The 18,627-nt window shown below is 40.4% G+C and overlaps 1 protein-coding gene across 1 annotated transcript in view; it reads left to right on the forward strand.

The window, feature by feature from the left end:
• The first annotated feature begins 465 nt into the window (after positions 1-465).
• Positions 466-18,627, forward strand: part of TC2N (tandem C2 domains, nuclear) — a 42,461-nt gene continuing 24,299 nt past the window's right edge. Inside the window, exons 1-3 of the mRNA XM_047080211.1 lie at positions 466-515; positions 14,594-14,716; positions 16,081-16,314. Of these exons, the coding sequence (XP_046936167.1) occupies positions 14,650-14,716; positions 16,081-16,314 (301 nt within the window). The 5' untranslated portion in view covers positions 466-515; positions 14,594-14,649. The remainder of the gene's footprint in view (positions 516-14,593; positions 14,717-16,080; positions 16,315-18,627) is intronic.

An 18,627-nucleotide genomic window follows, 5' to 3' on the forward strand; every position in this document is an offset into this window, starting at 1 on the left:
CAGACCTATTGCTAGCGAGGTGGTAGTAGCTGTGAAGCCACAAAAGTGAAGAGAAGCGGGCTGATCCTTAAAGAATTTAAAATTAGGGTGTAAAGTCAGGTGACGCTACAAGGCAGCTAAGAAAAGCTTCTTCCGTTTCCAAGGGTGCAGCCACACCTCTGGCAAGAAAGACTGCTCCTCCGTCCCCTCTACATAAAAGTTCATCAGGCCCCAAACGTTCCCTCTGTCCCTTGGTTAGTTTTTATCTCCCTTCTGACCCCTCCAGGCACTCCAAAGACCTCTCCGGAGGGGCCCAGGGCAGCGGCTGGAGAGGCGGGGAGGGAGGGGCGGAGCGCGCAGACTCGCGCGCTCAGGTACCGGCCGGGCGGCCCCGCCCCGCCCCTCGGCGCGCACCTCCGGAGGGGCGGGCGGACTTGGAGGCACCGGGGGCGGGGTCTCGGGGCGCGGCCGCACGAGGTGACCCGGGGCCCGGCTCCCGCGGGAGGCCACGGCTGAGCGCCCGCTGGCTGCAGGAGGTAACCGGCCTCGGCCGCGCGGCGCCGTCTCAGCGCGGCGTGGAGCGAGGGGCGCCCGGGAGCGGCGCGTGGAGACCCCGCGCGGGGCGGCCGGGCGGCACGTCTCGGGCGGGGAGGGGGCCTTGGGCTCAGGTGCGCCGTGGGGCCGCTCCCGGGCGCGCAGCGTGGCGCGGGCCTCGAGCGGCCGCTGTCGGGGGCCTCCGGGGGTGGGGGGCGCGGTGTGAGAGCGGCCTCTGCCCCAGCCGCCCGGGGCTTGCGGATGCGTACGGTTTTTCGTCTCCTTTCACTCTTTAGAAACGTCGCCTTGCTTGGGGGCTGGGGGGGGGGCGGTTTCCTGAGTCTCTCAGTGACACCTGCTCTCCGGAGCCCTCGGGGAGGTCTGAGGTCCCCGGACAGCCGAGCTCACCGTGGCCTGGGCGGGGAGGGGGCTCAGTGACTCGGGGGTGGGGGGCGAGGCCAGGCCCCTGCCCTGCCCGGGTCCGCTCACTGGGACGCCCGGACGGGAGGGGAAGGGACCCCAGCCCGCACCCTGCACCCCGCTCTCTGCCCGGTACAGGTGGCCTCTGGGCAAAGAGGGAAGCGAACTTCCTTTGCCTGGAGAGTCCGGTAAGAACGCATTAGCGGAGTGTCTTTAATCTGTGACGTTTCTGAAACTTGTAGAAGCAGAGAAGGGGTATTAAAATGTCACTTCCCTATGGTTTTTGCAAAACAGGAATTATACACCCAGCTTGATTTTAGATTTGGCTTCTGTCTCTTACAGTTTTTCTTCTTCTTCGTCTTCGTCTTCGTCTTCTTCTTCGCTGTGGTTTCCTTTAAATAAAGGAAAGTAGGATGGCTGATTTGTGGGGTGTATTGCACACAGGTAGGCGTCCAGGGATAGGCATGATAGTTGCCAAGCCAAAAACACCGATTCCTTTAGAATACTAAAAAATACAGCATGTAAAAGGATTGCGTTGATTTTTAGAATATTATTAATTTTCTCACTCCAGGTAGGCATGTAGTAGAATTTTGTCTTCTGATTAATACTGCAAAAAGTAGCCTGGAAAATACGAAGAGTTAACAACAACAAAAAATTTGATGTTTTGGTATGTAACTTCATTGTGGTGAAAAACTGCTTCTTCTGGAAGGACATGTTAATATTGCTTGCCTTTGAGAGCTGGGATTGGAGATTTGCCTTTTATCTCTTGTGTTTTGTAGTTTTGGTTACTATGAGTTACCTTCGTAACTGGAGGAAAGTCTTTATAAAAATTTTTGTTTCTTTAAACCCTTCAAGAAAAATATTTCAAAAGTATCTCTTGTATTTTATTGGCTCCACTTGAATTATAATTGTATTCACGCATAAAGCTAACAGACTGAGAGATTAATTCAGGCTGAGAGAAAAGCAGTGAGATTCTTGGAGACCATCTGGCAGACCTGTCTAGTATTGGGATTTTCTGAAGTCAGGAGAAGAGTTGTAAATGTTGGAAGCATCATGGATTTGTGTAGTTAGTCCCGTGAGAGTGGAAGAAATCTTCCAGTAAGAACAAGAAAAGAAGACCAAGCATGGGAAACCAACATTGAAGTGCTGTATAGAGACAGCCACGGAGAGTGAGGAGGAGAATTCAGGAAAGAAGGAGGAAAATCTAGCAGATAATGGTGCTTAGAAGCCGGGAGAGGAAAGAGTTTTAATCAGGAGGGAAATCTGTCTCGGTCAAATGAGTCAGAAGGATCTGGAAGATAGGCGCTGATTAAATGTCTCTTGGCTTTGGTAGTTAGGATAGGAGGAGGTCATTGACCTCAGCAAACACAATATAAGTAAAATGATAACGATAGAAGCCAAATATGAATGAATTTGAGGAGTAAATAGAGAATGAAGAAATAAAGATAAGGAGTGTAGAGTCCTTATTTTGAGAGACAAAGATTAGAAGAAGTTACAGGGTGGTAGAGGGGAGTTTATGGTCTGTTTGGAAAGAATATAAGGACAGTCGAATACCTTTATGTTAAAGTGCATCTCACAGCATTGTTCCCCTCTCGTGGTTAAGTAGCAGAAGCTGAGAGCAAGTAGCTGAGCAGACTGAATAGAACTATTGTGAGAAAGATTTTCATCATCCCTCATTCAAATTATCGCGATCTTAGTGGTATTTTGGTCTCTTGGGGTCTGGTGTTATCTGTGTTAAAGTCACACTTTCACAAACTGTGTTGGATTGTATTTCACCTGAGTTCCAGTACTGTGAGACTCCCAGCTTGCATTTAAGTCATGTGATTCCTCTTTATATATTTCAGTGATTCTTCTAAATCTCTTATGTGGAAATCAGACGTCTTTACTAAATCGGAATTCATGAGGCATGCACCAAGGGCTTTGCTTCAGTTATTACCATGCATTCAAGGGAAAATGCCCTTAACGTGAAAATTTCTTTACAATGAGTGTCACTTCAGTCATCATTGAAGTTTAATTTTTTTCATTGCCGTTCAGACAAGTAGTTTTATGTATATTTACCTGGGGAATATGCAAATAATCGCTACAATGGAAAAGGCCAATAACCAAATGTTGCAAAGGATATGGAGCACCTGGAACGCTCATTCTCTGCTGATGGAAGTGTAAATTGGTAAAGCATTTTGGAAAACCTGTCAGTGTCAAGTAAAGTGTGACATATGCATAAAGTGTGTTCAAACCTGACAAAATCCTAGAAAATGCAAAGTAGCCTAAAGTAACAGACAACAGAGGATGGGTGCAAAGGAAAAGGACAGGAAAGGGGTGTGAGGAAACTTTTGGGAATGGTGAGTGTGTTCACTTTCTTTTTTTTTTTTGTTTATTTATTTTGAGAGAGAGAATGGAGATGGGGGTAGGGGGAAGGGCAGAAAGAGAGAATCCCAAGCAGGCCCCACACAGGGCTCGATCTCATGATCGGTGAGATCATGACCTGAGCCGAAATCAAGAGTTGGGCGCTTAACCGACTGAGCCACCCAGGCACCCCTTCATTTTCTTGGTTGTGAAGATGCTTTCATCAGTGTATACATATGTTTGACTCATGTAATTATACATTTTAAATATGTATAGGGATGCCTGGGTGGCTCAGTCGGTTGAGCTTCCGACTTCGGCTCAGGTCATGATCTCACGGTCTGTGAGTTCGAGCCCCGAGTCAGGCTCTGTGCTGACAGATCAGAGCCTGGAGCCTGTTTCGATTCTGTGTCTCCTTCTCTCTCTGCCCCTCCCCCTCTCGTGCTCTGTCTCTCTCTGTCAAAAGTAAATAAACATAATAAAAAAAACCTTTTTAAATGTGTATAATTTACTGTAAGTACCTCAATAAAGCTGTAAAAAAATAAATAAAAATAGTGGAAGATGGGGTGCCTGGGTGGCTCAGTCGGTTAAGCGTCCAACTTCGGCTCAGACCATGATCTCGCGGTTTGTGGGTTGGAGCCTCGCATCCGGTTCTGTGCTGACATCTCGGAGCCTGGAGCCTGCTTCAGATTCTGTCTGTCTCTCTCTTTCTGCCCCTCCCCTGCTTGTGCTCTGTGTCTCTCCCAAAAATAAATGAACATTTTTTTTTTTTTTTTTTTAATTTTTGGGACAGAGAGAGACAGAGCATGAACGGGGGAGGGGCAGAGAGAGAGGGAGACACAGAATCGGAAACAGGCTCCAGGCTCTGAGCCATCAGCCCAGAGCCTGACGCGGGGCTCGAACTCACGGACCGCGAGATCGTGACCTGGCTGAAGTCGGACGCTTAACCGACTGCGCCACCCAGGCGCCCCTAAAAATAAATAAACATTTAAAAAATTTTTTTAAATAGTAGAAAAAGATATGCTAAATATATTTTTTCTTTTAAATACTGTAGTTATCTCAGGGTGATGGGATTATTGATAATTTTTATTTTCTTCATATAGTTTTCTGTAATTTTCATGTTTTCAACCACAGCCATGCATTTACTTAATTTTTAAATGAGAAATTATTTCATATGTACAAAATAGTACTTTTCACACAGCTATAGGTTTAGAGAATACAAAAAAAATAAATGCCCCTTACTCATATCATGCTTTAGAAATAATACTTATTGGGGCACCTGGCTGGCTCAGTCAGTTGGGTGTCTGACTCTGGCTCAGGTCATGATCTCACAGTCCGTGAGTTCGAGCCCCACGTCGGGCTCTGTGCTGACAGCTCAGAGCCTGGACCCTGCTTTGGATTCTCTGTCTCCCTCTCTCTCTGCCCCTTCCCCACTCACACTCTGTCTCTGTCTCTGTCTCTCAAAAATAAACATGAAAAAAAATTTAAAAGAAACAATACTTATGAATATTTTCAAAGCCCTGACTGTGTCTCTCTCTTTCCATGCTGCTACTTTTTTTGGGTATATTATATTTATGAGATTCATTGATGTTGCTATGTTACAGTTCATTTACTTTTTATTGCTCTGTATCATTCCATTGTATGACTTTACTGCTGTTTATCCGTTTTCCTGTTAATGGATATTTAGGGACATTTTCCATTTTCTTTTTTTTTTTTTTTTTTAATTTAATTTTTACTCTTTGCCACTAAGAGCTGTTTTGTTATGGCCATTCTAACGCATGTCTCTTTGCCCAGAAGTAGAGTTGTGGATCTTCAGTTTTGCTAGAACATACTGAATTTTTTTTTCTTGAGAGAGAATGTGAACGTGAGTGGGGGAGGGGCAGAGAGAGAGAGGGAGAGAGAGAGGGACTCCCAAGCAGGCTCTACTCTGGCAGTGTGGTCTATCTGCACTGCCAGACCCGGGGATCTGTCTCACAAATGGTGAGTTCATGACCTGAGCTGAAACCAAGAGTCAGACGTTTAACCGACTGAGCCACCCAGGTGCCCCCATACTGAATTGTTTTGCAAAGTGGTTATACCAGTTTATACTTCCACAGGCAGTGTGTTCAATGTTCACTTTGTTCCCTTCCTCAACATTTGAGACGTTTGTACAACAACATTTGTAATGATCTGAATTGTTTCTTTTCGACAATCTGGTAGGTGAGAAATGGTCCTCCATTGAAGGTTGAATTTACATTTCCTTAATTACTGATGATGTCAGATGTTCCACAATTCTGTTATGTCTGTTTATGTTTTTTGCCTATTTTTTTGACTTAAAAAAATCTCCTTCTAGAAGTTGTATTTATTTATTTATGGTACTGAGTCTTATTGGTTATGCATGTAGGAAATATCTTCTCCCCAGCAAGTGGCTTGTCTTTTACTTTATATGGTTTTTGATAGATGTATTCTATAGTTTAGAGTACTTGAGTGTTTCAGACTTTGTCTTTATGGTGTATGCTTTTGGCATCTTTTTGTTTTTAAGCTTTGGCTTTTTTTTTTTTTAATGTTTATTTGTTTATTTTGAGAGAGAGAAAGTGTGTGTGCGCCTGTGAGTGGGAGAGAGGCAGAGAGACAGTGAGCGAGCGAGCGAGCGAGCGAGAGAGAATATCCCAGGCAGGCTCTATACTCAGTGCAAAGCCCCAAGCAGGGCTCAGTCTCACGACTTTGAGATCATGACCTGAGCCGAAATCCAGAGTCAGACACTTAACCAACTGAGTCACCCAGGTGCCCCTTGGCATCTTGCTTAACACATTTTTCTCTTCCTTGAGGTTAGAAAGATGTAGTCTTATATTTTCTTCTGAAAGCTTTAAAATAGTATCGCCTTTTGTATTTACGTCTTTAATCCATATGTGATTGATTTTTGTGTCATGTGAAGTGGGGGTCCAGTTTCATTTATTTTCCAGACGGGTAATCAGTTTTTCCTAGCATCATTTATTGAACATTCTGGTTTTCCTCCTACGGATCTATATGCATCATATGCCAAGTTTCCATATATGTGTGCATATGTTTTTGGACTAATCTTTCTTTGGTCTCTTTGTGTATTCTTGCTGCGATCATATTTACTTTAATTGTGTAAAGAGCCTTGATACCTAAGAGAAGGAGTCACCTACTTACAATTCTTTTAAAACTAGACTTCCCTTCAAATTAATTTTTTTTCTGAAGTAAACTTTCATTGGAATATATTTTAAATCTTAAATATCTACTGTAATCAGCTGAAGTCACAAGGAATACTGAAACTACTTTAATGTAGACTATATCAGGCTTTTTGTTTTTGCAGATCCTGTCCTAACTCATTAGAGTTCATTCTAACTTGAAAAGTAAATAGAGAATTTTCATTTTGGGAATATAGTTAAGGTTTGGAAAAACTTTCACACTGAAAATAGCTAAGAATGCTGTGGTGCAATTTTTAAAAAAGGTACTTACGAATTAATATGCCAAAATCAAAGAGAAAGCTGAAAATCAGAGACTAAAGGAGCCCTTAATTCTATTTGCTCTGAGTGCATTTGCTAAACTGGGGAGACTTGATTAGATTTGAATAAGAATTCGGTGGATTTGCAGGACAGGAGGCCTAGTTAGAAGTCAGCCTAGGGCTTGTTCAAGGTAAGCTAACAAGAGACTCTCTGCCTCTAGTTCTGGAAATCCCAAAGGTCTGTGGCCTCAAGGACTAAAACTCACTCTACCTCTTTTAGGGAACCACAAGGAAAGTTGCCTTGACTACAAGTAAAACAGGAGAAGAAAACTTGGAAAGTTGTAACCGTGGACGGTGGTAGAGAGGTGGTTCACATCACCTTGGTGGTCCCCCCAAAATTCCAAGATGTAATTTTTTTAATATCTTATTTTTCTTTAGATACAATTCACATACCATAAAATTCACCCTTTTGAAGTGTACAGTTCAGTGGTTTTTCATATATTCACAAAATTGTGCAACCATCATCACTAATTCTAGACCATTTTTTCCCCCGGAAAGAAACCTGTACCCATTAGCAGTCACTTCTCATTTCCCCCTTTTCCCCCAATCTCTGTAAATCACTAATGTGCTTTCTATTTCTATGGATTTGCTTATTCTGGGAATTTCATGTAAATGAAATTATACAATACGTGGCCTTTTGTGTCTTGCCTTTTTCACTTAGCATGTTTTCAAGGTTTATCTGTTTGGTAACATGAATCTGTACTTGATTCGTTTTATTTTTTTATTTTTTATTTATTTATTAAAAAAATTTTTTTTTAACGTTTATTTATTTTTGAGACAGAGAGAGACAGAGCATGAACGGTGGAGGGTCAGAGAGAGGGAGACACAGAATCTGAAACAGGCTCCAGGCTCTGAGCCATCAGCACAGAGCCTGACGTGGGGCTTGAACTCACGGACCGCGAGATCATGACCTGAGCCGAAGTCGGCCACTTAACCAACTGAGCCACCCAGGCGCCCCAGTACTTGATTCGTTTTAATGGCTGAATAAGATTCTACCATATTTTGTTTTTGTATTTCTGTTTGTTAGTTGATGGACATTTGGGTTGTATCCGCTTTTTGGCTATTATGAATAATGCTGCCGTGAACATTTGTGTACAATTTTTGTATGGAAATATAGTTTTCATTCTCATAGCTGTTACCTATGGAGTGGAATTCTTGGGTCATATGATAATTCCATGGAGGAACTCCCGAACCATTTCCCAAAGCAGCCGCACCAGTTTTTATTCTCACCAATAATCTTTGAGGGTTCCAGTTTCTCTAGATCTTTGTCAACACTTGTTTTTGTCTGTCTTTTTGGTTATAGCCATCCTCAATGTATGTGGATTGGTATCTCGTGGCTTTGATTTGCATTTCCCATTACTGCTGATGTTAAGCACCTTTTCATGTTGTTTATTGGTCATTTATCTGTCGTATTTCTTTAGAGAGTCTATTCACATCCTTTGCCCATTTTTAAATTGGGTTATATGTCAATGTATGAATTTAAAATAATATGGTAAACAAATGCAGATATTCTCTGTGGCAGTGTATTTTTATCTTTGTCTCTAAAAAGTTCTGTGCATAAAGTTTCAAAGTCACTGAATAATTTGTCAAAGATAACCAAGTGCACAGGAAATAAGACAGCCTGAACAAGAGTCAGCAGAACAACAGATAATAAGAAGTAAACTTACAAAAGCTTACATATTGGAATTACTACTTATGGATTATTAAAATAACTAAGATGGGCTCAGGGCACCTGGGTGGCTCAATCAGTTAAGCATCCGACTCCTGATTTTTCACTCAGGTCATGATCTCAGTCATGGGATCGAGCCCCGCGTCAGGCTTTATGCTGGTAGCATGGAGCCTGCTTGGGATTCTTTCTCTCCCTTTGCCCCTCTCTCCCGCTTGCCCTCTCTCTCAAAAAACAAACAAACAAAACTATGATAGGCTATATTTAATGAAGTAAAATACAAGTCCTTCCTTTTTTCCAGCTGCTTTTGAAATTTCCTCTTTATCACTGGCTTTGAGCCATGCTATTGTGATGTGTCTTGGCATAGTTTCCTTCATACTTTCTATGCTTAGTGTTTGTTGAGGTTCTTAGATCTGTGGTTGGTAGTTACCAAATGTGAAAATTTTTAGTATTATTTCTTCAAATATTTTTTCTGCCTTCCCCCATCTCCTTCATGGATTTCAATTACACGTTTATTAGGCTGCTGGAAATTATCTCATGGGTCACAGATGTTCTTTTTATTTTGTCTTTGTTCTTTTTTCTCTTTGTTTCATTTTGGGTAGTTTCTCTACCTGTGCCTTTAAGTTCTTTAATCTTTTCTTTTGCAATATCTCATCTGCTATTAATCCCATCCAGTGTATCTTCTACCTCAGATACTATAATTTTCATTTTTAGAAGTTGCATCTTTTTTGTATCTATCATGTGACTTCTTAACTTTTTGAACATACAGTGTCAGAAATGTTTTAAAGTCTAACTGTCCATGTATTTCTGTGTGGTTCCAGTTGGTTGATTTTTCTCAGTGGTTTTTTTTTTTTTTTTTTCCTTTTTGCATGTTTGGTCATTTTTTTATTGGATGCCAGATACTGTGAATTTTACCTTGTGTGCTGGATATTTTTAGATTTTTAGAAGTATTTTTTGCTTTGGGGCATATTTGTTTGTTTATCTTGAAAGAGAGAGAGAACCAGTGGGGGTAGGACAGGGAGAGAGGGGGACAGAGGATCTGAAGCGGGCTCTGTGCTGACAGCAGATGCAGGGCTCAAACTCATGAACCATGAGATCATGACCTGAGCCAAAGTCCTCAGGTGTTTAGCCAGCTGAGCCACCCAGGTACCCCAGGACATAGTTTTTTTTGAAAATGGTTTGATCCTTTTGAGTCTTGCTTTTTAAATTTGTTGGTTGGAAAGCAGACTAGCATTTAGGGCTATTTATTACCCCACGGAGGCAAGACCCTTCTAAGTATTCTACCCAATGTCCTGTGAATTATGAGGTTATCCCAGTTTGGTTGGTGGGAACAGACATGAGTCCTGACCTTGGCGAGAGATGGTATGGTTTTTGTAATCTTTTCTGGTGGTCTTTGCCCAGTCTTGTGCGATTTGCTTGTGTGCATGCTCTGAGCAGTGCCCTGCTGAATCCTGGGGGGTAGGGGGAGGCTTTGCTGAGGTCTGTGGTTGTCTCTGTGTGTACCTCTCTACTCTCCAGTAGTCTGTCATGCAAACTCTATCTGCCTTCTTTTTCTTTCTAAGTTTTTATTTACTTTTGAGAGAGAGAGAGAGAGAGAGAGAGAATGAACACATGAACTGGGGAGGGGCAGAGAGAGATGGAAAGAGAGAATCCCAAGCAGACTCCGTGCTATCCACGCAGAGCCCAATGCAGAGCTCGATCTCATGAATCATGAGATTGTGACCTCAGCCGAAAGCAAGAGTCAGAAGCTTAACAGACTGAGCACCCAGGTGCCCCATCTATCTGCCTTATTCATATTCACATAAAGTTGTTTTCTTTTCTGCATCCCTCCCCCATAGTCCCCAGTTCATTTTGGATGACTCAAGGCCATCAACTTTGAGGACCTTTGAGAAGCAGTAATGGTTTTTAACCAGTCCTCCCACATTCCTTTCATGATTAATGTAAAGTATTTGCAGGCTGGCTGGGGGTCAGAAATGTGGTTTGATGAGTTCATTAGGAGTTTTTATATGAGGTAGTTATACTTTGTTCCCTTGTCGATCAACTATATATTTGCTGAGTTCCTCCTGTGTTCCCAGTATCATATAGGGTGCTGAGTGATAAGTAGAAAGTAAGTATAATATTGTTTCTGAAAAGTTTATATTTTAGAAGGGGAGAGAGAACAAGTATCATAAATTTCAAGAAAATATATATACATATATATTTTTTTTAAGTTCACTGGATGTCTAGAAATGAGAAAATTCAGTATGACCTGAGTGGTCAAGGAATACATCCTTTAAACTAGGGCTAGGGGCACCTGGGTGGCTCAGTTGGTTAAGCGTCTGACTTCAGCTCAGGTCATGATCTCCCAGCTTGTGGGTTCGAGCTCCGCATTGGGCTCTGTGCTGACAGCTCAGAGCCTGGATCCTGCTTTGGATTCTCTGTCTCCCCCCCCTCTCTGCCCCTCCCCCACTCATACTCTGTCCCTTTCTCTTTCTCTCTCTCATAAATAAACATTAAAATGTTTTTTTTTTTTTGACTAGGGCTAAAAAAGGGATTTTGAAAATGTATCAATTTTTAAAACAAATCAGTTACAAGATATAATGGAAGAAAAGATGCCTTTGCTGATAGCCAAACAGATCTTAAAGGCATACACTTAACAAGAAAAGTTCTACATTTATATGAGAAAAACTACAAAAACTCTTCAAAATACAAACACAGGGTACCTGGGTGGCTCAGTCAGTTAAGCATCCAACTTCGGCTCAGGTCATGATCTCACAGTTCGTGAGTTTGAGCCCCGCGTCGGGCTCTGTGCTGACAGCTCAGGGCCTGGAGCCCGTTTCGGATTCTGTGTCTCCCCCTCTCTCTGCCCCTCCCCTGTTCATGCTCTGTCTCTCTCTGTCTCAAAAAAATAAATAAACGTTAAAAAAAAATTTCAAAATACAAACACAGACTAGAACAAATGTTCTGGGTAGGCATGCACAACATCTTAAGAATGTCAGTTTTTTTTCTAAAATCATTTATAAATATAACAGAATCCCAACAAAAGTACCATTAGATTTTTCCTCCTGGGGCTAGACAGATTATAAAGTTCATTAGTAAGAACAGACAAGCAAGAAAAGCTGGGAAAACCTTGAAATTAAAGAGCAGTAAGGTTGGGGGGCCAGCCCTGCTGCATATGAGAGCATATTACTATAGGCCATTTTCATTTTATTTATTTTTTATTATTTTTTAATGTTTATTTTTGAGAGGGGGGAGGGGCAGAGAGAGAGGAAGACACAGAATCTGAAGCAGGCTCCAGGCTCTGAGCTGTTGGGCACAGAGCCCGACACTGGGCTCAAACTCATGGACCACGAGATCATGAGGTGAGCTGAAGTTGGACATTTAACCACCTGAGCCACCCAGGTGCCCCTGCACTTTAAAATGTGTTACAGGAAAAGACAGTCCAGTTGAAGAGAATAGAAAATATATAAATATCTCAATTATATGTGGAAATTTAGTCTATAATAAAGGCAGCATTCTAAAATCATTGGAGAAAATACAGAATTTTAAATAAATGGTGTTTGTGATACTGGAATAGCCAACTGGGAAAGGTAGGATTGAATCTACTTCTCATACTGTATGTACACTGGGGTGTTAATATAGAAAGTAACACCATACTAAGTATTAGAAAAGACCATGGGTAAAGTCTTTTATGACCTATGTATGAGGAAAAGTTTCCTGTGAGTCCAAATCTAGAAACAAAGAGGGAAAACTTAGGTAACCATAACTACGTGTATGTGTATTCACACATTCGTGTATGTTTTTATGTGTGTATATATATATACACACACATCCCCCCCACGCCCCCGCCCCCCCCCCCCACAAGGCAGAAAATACCTCAAAAAGACAATGACAGACTGGAAGAATGTTTGCCACTTACATCATGGACAACGCATTAATCTCTCAACTATATAAAAATCCTCTAAAACTGAGGCAGGAAAGGACCAATAGCTTTATAGAAAGATGGGCAAAAAAGGTAATGAACAGCGAGTTCATAGAAACAAATACAGATTAGCCTTATATGAAAAGGCGCCCAACCTCACGTAAAAGAGATGCTAATTAAAACAACACAAGATATCATTTCTTTCCTATCAGATTGGCATTTTAACAAATACTTTGTTGGTGTCTGTATTTGGAAGGTGGAGCTAGTGTACTTATTGCATTAAGAATTTGCAGATTATGGCCTGCTGAATGGGGAGGTACGAGCCACCCTCAGGGGTCTGCAGGTAGTTAGTTCCCTCATCATCTGAGCTCCCACTTTGGGGAAATGAAAACCCCCCGGGGTCGTTTTGATCGAAGGCACAGTGTCAGTACACCCACACAAAGGAAGTAAAGTCAGCAGATGTGTTACTTACAGATCCCAGAAACGGAAGTGGGAAGGTAGAGATGAATTAAGATTTGCTGTGAGTTGATAACTCTTTCATCTGGGTGATAGGGATTTTCTTACATCATTTTATCATCTTTTGTATACATTGGAATTTCCTATGAAAAATGTACAGAGTTTAAGTAGGCATAAATGAAGAGAGTGCATTTGGAATAAAGTCCGTGAGCCCAAGGTGGGCAATTGGACATAAAGTTCTTAATACAAACTTAAGTTCCTGGTAAATTTAAAACAGACTCCCAGGGCGCTTGGCTGGCTCAGTCGATACAGCATAGTACTCTTGATCTTGGGGTTATATATTGAAGTCCACACTGGGTGTAGATATTACTTAAAAATAAATCTTAAAAAAAATAAGATAGACTCCTTTTATTTCCATCTTATGTTATATGTGACTTAGTTAGCTGGTAACTCTGTGTGTGTGTGTGTGTGTGTGTGTGTGTGTGTGTGTGTGTAATACAGTGTTTATTTTTATTTTTTATGGCAATGACCTTTTATTTTTTTTCTTTGCTTCTCTTTATTTTTTTTAATATATGAAATTTATTGTCAAATTGGTTTCCATACAACACCCAGTGCTCATCCCCAAAGGTGCCCTCCTCAATACCCATCACCCACCCTCCCCTCCCTCCCACCCCCCATCAACCCTCAGTTTGTTCTGTTTTTAAGAGTCTCTTACGCTTTGGCTCTCTCCTGCTCTAACCTCTTTTTTTTTTTTTTCCCCCTTCCCCTCCCCCATGGGTTTCTGTTAAGTTTCTCAGGATCCACATAAGAGTGAAACCATATGGTCTCTGTCTTTCTCTGTATGGCTTATTTCACTTAGCATCACACTCTCCAGTTCCATCCACGTTGCTACAAAGGGCCATATTTCATGCTTTCTCATTGCCACGTAGTACTCCATTGTGTATATAAACCACAATTTCTTTATCCATTCATCAGTTGATGGACATTTAGGCTCTTTCCACAATTTGGCTATTGTTGAGAGTGCTGCTATAAACATTGGGGTACAAGTGCCCCTATGCATCAGTACTCCTCTATTCCTTGGGCAAATTCCTAGCAGTGCTACTGCTGGGTCATAGGGTAGGTCTATTTTTAATTTTTTGAGGAACCTCCACACTTTTCCAGAGTGGCTGCACCAGTTTGCATTTCCACCAACAATGCAAGAGGGTTCCTGTTTCTCCACATCCTCTCCAGCACCTATAGTCTCCTGATTTGTTCATTTTGGCCACTCTGACTGGTGTGAGGTGATATCTGAGTGTGGTTTTGATTTGTAATACAGTGTTTAAGATATATTTTTCTGTTGGTGTAATTCTAAATGTTAAACCAACTTATAAAGTATGAAGTTGTATATTGGCTCCATTTATAGGGCCTTTGGATTACTAAAAGAATTGATTTGGAGGAAGTGAAAATTTTTCTCAAACTTTTTATGAGTGCCATATTTTCTTGCAGATTTTGCTTGGGCATTGATTTGGGTATACCTGGCAAAAAAGAAGACTGAGAGTGGAATTTTCCCTTTTTTTCAGGTTTAACATTGAGATTTTTCATCTAGTGATTTTTGAGTATCTCATTTTAATAACTTGTAAGAAGCCTAGCTTATACAAAATTATATATAAGATAAAAAATCTATCTTCCTTGAAACATTTTTGCTTTGTATTCCTCATTACATCTTAGAAAGACAGATAATATGATTTATTTAGTGATACCTAACGCATTAAGCCTGATCATGTTAACTTGTTTTCTGTTCTGCCAACAGATTGATACTAAAATTGGAAGTTTGTATCAATTGCTGACTGTTAGAAATTGTATGTAATGGCAACAGAATTTCTAAAGAGCTGCTGTAGAGGATGTTTCTATGGTGAAACAGAAAAGCACAATTGTGAGTTTGGCTTCTTTTTACATCAACAAACATTTATTTAATATCTTTTTTAAATGTGGCATTTTGTAATATAAAGATAAATGAGAAATATTTCCTGACATCATGGGGGAAGCAGACATAAATGTAAGGCACATCAGGTTAAGTAATAAGGTACCCTGGGGCATAAGAGACAGAGAGAAATTCAACCCGGCGGACACCCTGGGACATGACCACTGAGAAGATGGCATTCGGCATGGGAGTCTGAAGAGGACTTCAGCAACTGCGTGGGAAGAAGAAAGTCAGAGAAGGTGAAGATTGGACACGAGGATTAGTAGGTGGATGAAATTGCACAGGCAAAGGCAGGGAGAGAAGAGAACTGTTGAGTGTGTTTGGGGACAGTATACTCCGGCAAATGTTTTAATTCGAATAAAGATAGTTCTAGTTGATGACAATGCATTAAAAAACGCCTTTCACAAATGAATGACTAACGGAGAAGAGACCCATTATTTCATCAAGACCCCATATTTATGAAGGACTTCTGGAGATTTCCCTTTCTATTTAATGGTCTCTTCATTTTCTTTAGAGTTATGACTGGAACTTTATTTGTCTTTGACTTTTTCTTGTGTTTCATTGTCTGGAGCATAGCTCCCTAGTATATTTGAATAGGAAGGCTTCTTTTTGCATTAAAACATTTCACAAATTCCTACACAGTAGTAGTTGGACTTTCATCCAGTCAACAGACAATACCGCTCATACATAAAGATGAACTCTGGGTGTCCCTTACCTCCCCAGCCTAAGTCACCAGCTTAGGAAACACATATAATTTGAGACCAAGGACAAAATAGGTCACAGAAGCTAATACAGGGAGAGTTGCTAGTGTATTAGGGTAAAAATACATTTTATTTTGTGATTCAGTAAAGATTTTTGGAGACTTGGGAGACCTTTAGCTTCTTTTCGGAATTGCTTTATATATTTAAGACTGATATTAACCACTAGTACTGACAACAAGAATTGCTTCGTTGGCAGTATTTTTCAATGCCTGGCTTTTACTTGAAAGTATTGTGGAATTAACTACAAAATAAACTTATTTTCCATCTGTGAACTCTTTGTGGGAATGAGTTTCTTTAAAAACTGCTTTTACCATTATGATAAGTTAATATACTTTGGCAGTGGTATGCTAATTTTGCAAATATTGCCTGGACAGAATTAATGTAGATTCCAGAAGTGCTTGATAGGACCTAGAAGTGGTAGTTTTTCTATCAGCAGTTTCTTCTAGGAGATTAAGTAAGTACCAAAGCATGGTAACTTTAGATTATTATATATAACTCTACATTCATATTTGTGATTTTTCTTTTTCTTTTCTTTTTTTCTTCTTTTATATGTAGTTTCCACAGAAAGAGACTTTAAAGCAGCAGTCTCAGAATATCAGAATACCACTGTCTGTGTACCTCCATTGACTTCTGTCTCGGTAAAGCCTCAGGTTGGCTGTACTGAGGATTATTTACTTTCCAAATTACCGTCTGATGGCAAAGAGGTACCATTTGTGGTGCCCAAGTTTAAGTTATCTTATATTCAGCCCAGGGTACAAGGAACTCCTTCACATCTGGAAGAACTGGAAGGTAAAGCATAAAAATGGCAGGATTTAAAAATCAACATGTAGCATTTAAATGCTATTGTTTCTGTTACTTTGTTCTTTCATATGTTTAAAGATATAAAATCCTTTTATATATAAATTTTATATTTTGTTTCTTATATGTTTTGCTCTTTCTGTAGAGGAACTTAATGTATAATATTTTTGAAAGATCTCATTATGAAATCTGATCACATTCAACACATCTGTGTATAGATGTGTGTCCTTTTTGAAAGGAATCATGTAATATCTCAGTTATCTTTAACACGTCTGGAAAGAAAATGAGGAATTTGTTTTTATTTGATCAGTAAATATAGAAAGCATTCTTAAATTTTTTTTGTTTGAGGATAGTTCTTATTTTCTATCTTCTAAAATTTGGTGTAAAGAGAAGAAAGGAAGCAATGGAGTAGTCTTTCTTCACAACTACACTACATGACCCAGTCTCAATAGCCACTTGAATGAAATAGTCATTGGGTAGATTTTGGTTGATGTTGTTAGAGGCCAAGAGAGTAATGGTAAGAAGAAACAACATGTAACTCTTGTATTTTAAAAATAATTTGCTTTAGTCCATTGAAACACTCTCACAGTGTCCCCCTCCCCCACCTCAAAGTTTTATTATGAAACATTTCAAACACACAGAAAAGTTGAAAGACTATAATGGTGAATGTCCACCACATAGAATCTGTTATTAATATTTTACCAAAATTAATCACGTCTGTCTATTGATTCTTCTATCCATTATTAATCCTCTTTGAGTGGGGCATGGGTGAAGAACACATTTCAAAGTAAATTCCAGACATTAATTAACTTCTAAATACTTAAGCATATATGTAATTTATTAGAGTTCAGTATCTGTTTATAGTTTTCTTCTTTTGATATAAATGTTATACATAATGAACTACCTAAGTTTTAAGTTTGTATTTGTTGAGTTTGGTTAAACGCATGTAACAGTGTAATCCAGACTCCTGCCAAAATCTAGAATATTTTTCCAAATAGTCTTTTCTGCCCCATCCTTCTTCTCTTCTTTTTAAAAAAATTTTTTGACATTATCCATTTTTGAGAGACAGAGACAGAGCATGAGCAGAGGACAGGCAGAGAGAGGGAGATACAGAATCTGAATCAGGCTCCAGGCTCTGAGCTGTCAGCACAGAGCCCAATGTGGGGCTTGAACTCACGGACAGCGAGATCACGACCTGAGCTGAAGTCGGACGCTTAACCGACTGAGCCACCCAGGCACCTCCCATCCTTTTTCTCTTCTCATTTTGGGATTCCAATTAGACACATGTTGGACCTTTTTATATTGTTTTATGTGCCTCTGAGACTTTTTTTTTTGTTTGTTTTCTGTTCAACTTTTCTCCCCCTCTATCAAGATTGGGTATTATTGACTGTCAAGTTCACTCTTTCCTCTGTCATCTCCATGCAGCTGTTAAGCTCATCCAGTTAATTTTTATTTTAGACATTATATTTTTCAGTTGTTGAATTTACATTTAGTTCTTTTTTTGTAGATTCTATTCTTTTGCTGTGATTTCATTTTCTTTTTTTTTTCATTATTGTGAGCTTATTTTCTCTTATGTCTTTGGACTCTAGCATCTTTGCTAATTCTAACATCTGAGTCACTTAGGTGTGGATTCTGTGGTTTTCTTTTCTTTTTTGAAAGTGGGTCATCTTTTCATGTTTCATTGTGTATGGAGTAATTTTGGATTATATTCTGGATGTGGGGTGTTTTGTTGTAGACACTTTAGAATCATGTTACTCTGAGAGGGTTTTTTTTTTTAAACAGGTGATTAACTTAGACCATGCTGCAAATTCTGGGTCTTTGGTGGCAGCTCTTAGCTTAGTTTTTGTATCTTTTCTTAAATTGTTAAATTTTTGTTTTTTAATGTTTTATTTTATTTTTTGAGAGGCAGAGCCAGAATGAGCAGGGGAAGGGCAGAGAGAGAGAGGGAGACAGAATCAGAAGCAGGCTCCAGGCTCTGAGTTGTCAGCACAGAGCCCGACGTGGGGCTTGAACCCACGAATGCAAGATCATGACTTGAGCCAAAGTCAGATGCTCAACTGACCGAGCCACCCAGGCGCCCCATGTATCCTTAGTTGGGGTCCGTCCCATATATGTGTGGCTCGGGGATCAGCCAGATATTTGAGCAGACTGTATTCACAGAATTTGGAGCTTTCTCCTTTCCAAGATTCCCACCTTGCTTTCTAGCAGCTGTGGTTGCTCTGAACTCCGCCCTCTGGTTCTTCAGGCCAGAAAGAGTGTGGATTTTTCTGTTGGAGTTTATCCGCCCTGTGCAGCACCAACTTT

The sequence above is a fragment of the Lynx rufus genome, unplaced genomic scaffold (assembly GCF_022079265.1).
Source record: "Lynx rufus isolate CCGP_SWC_20201006 ecotype Redwood Valley unplaced genomic scaffold, mLynRuf1.p SCAF_17, whole genome shotgun sequence".
NCBI classification, from domain to species: Eukaryota; Metazoa; Chordata; class Mammalia; order Carnivora; family Felidae; genus Lynx; species Lynx rufus.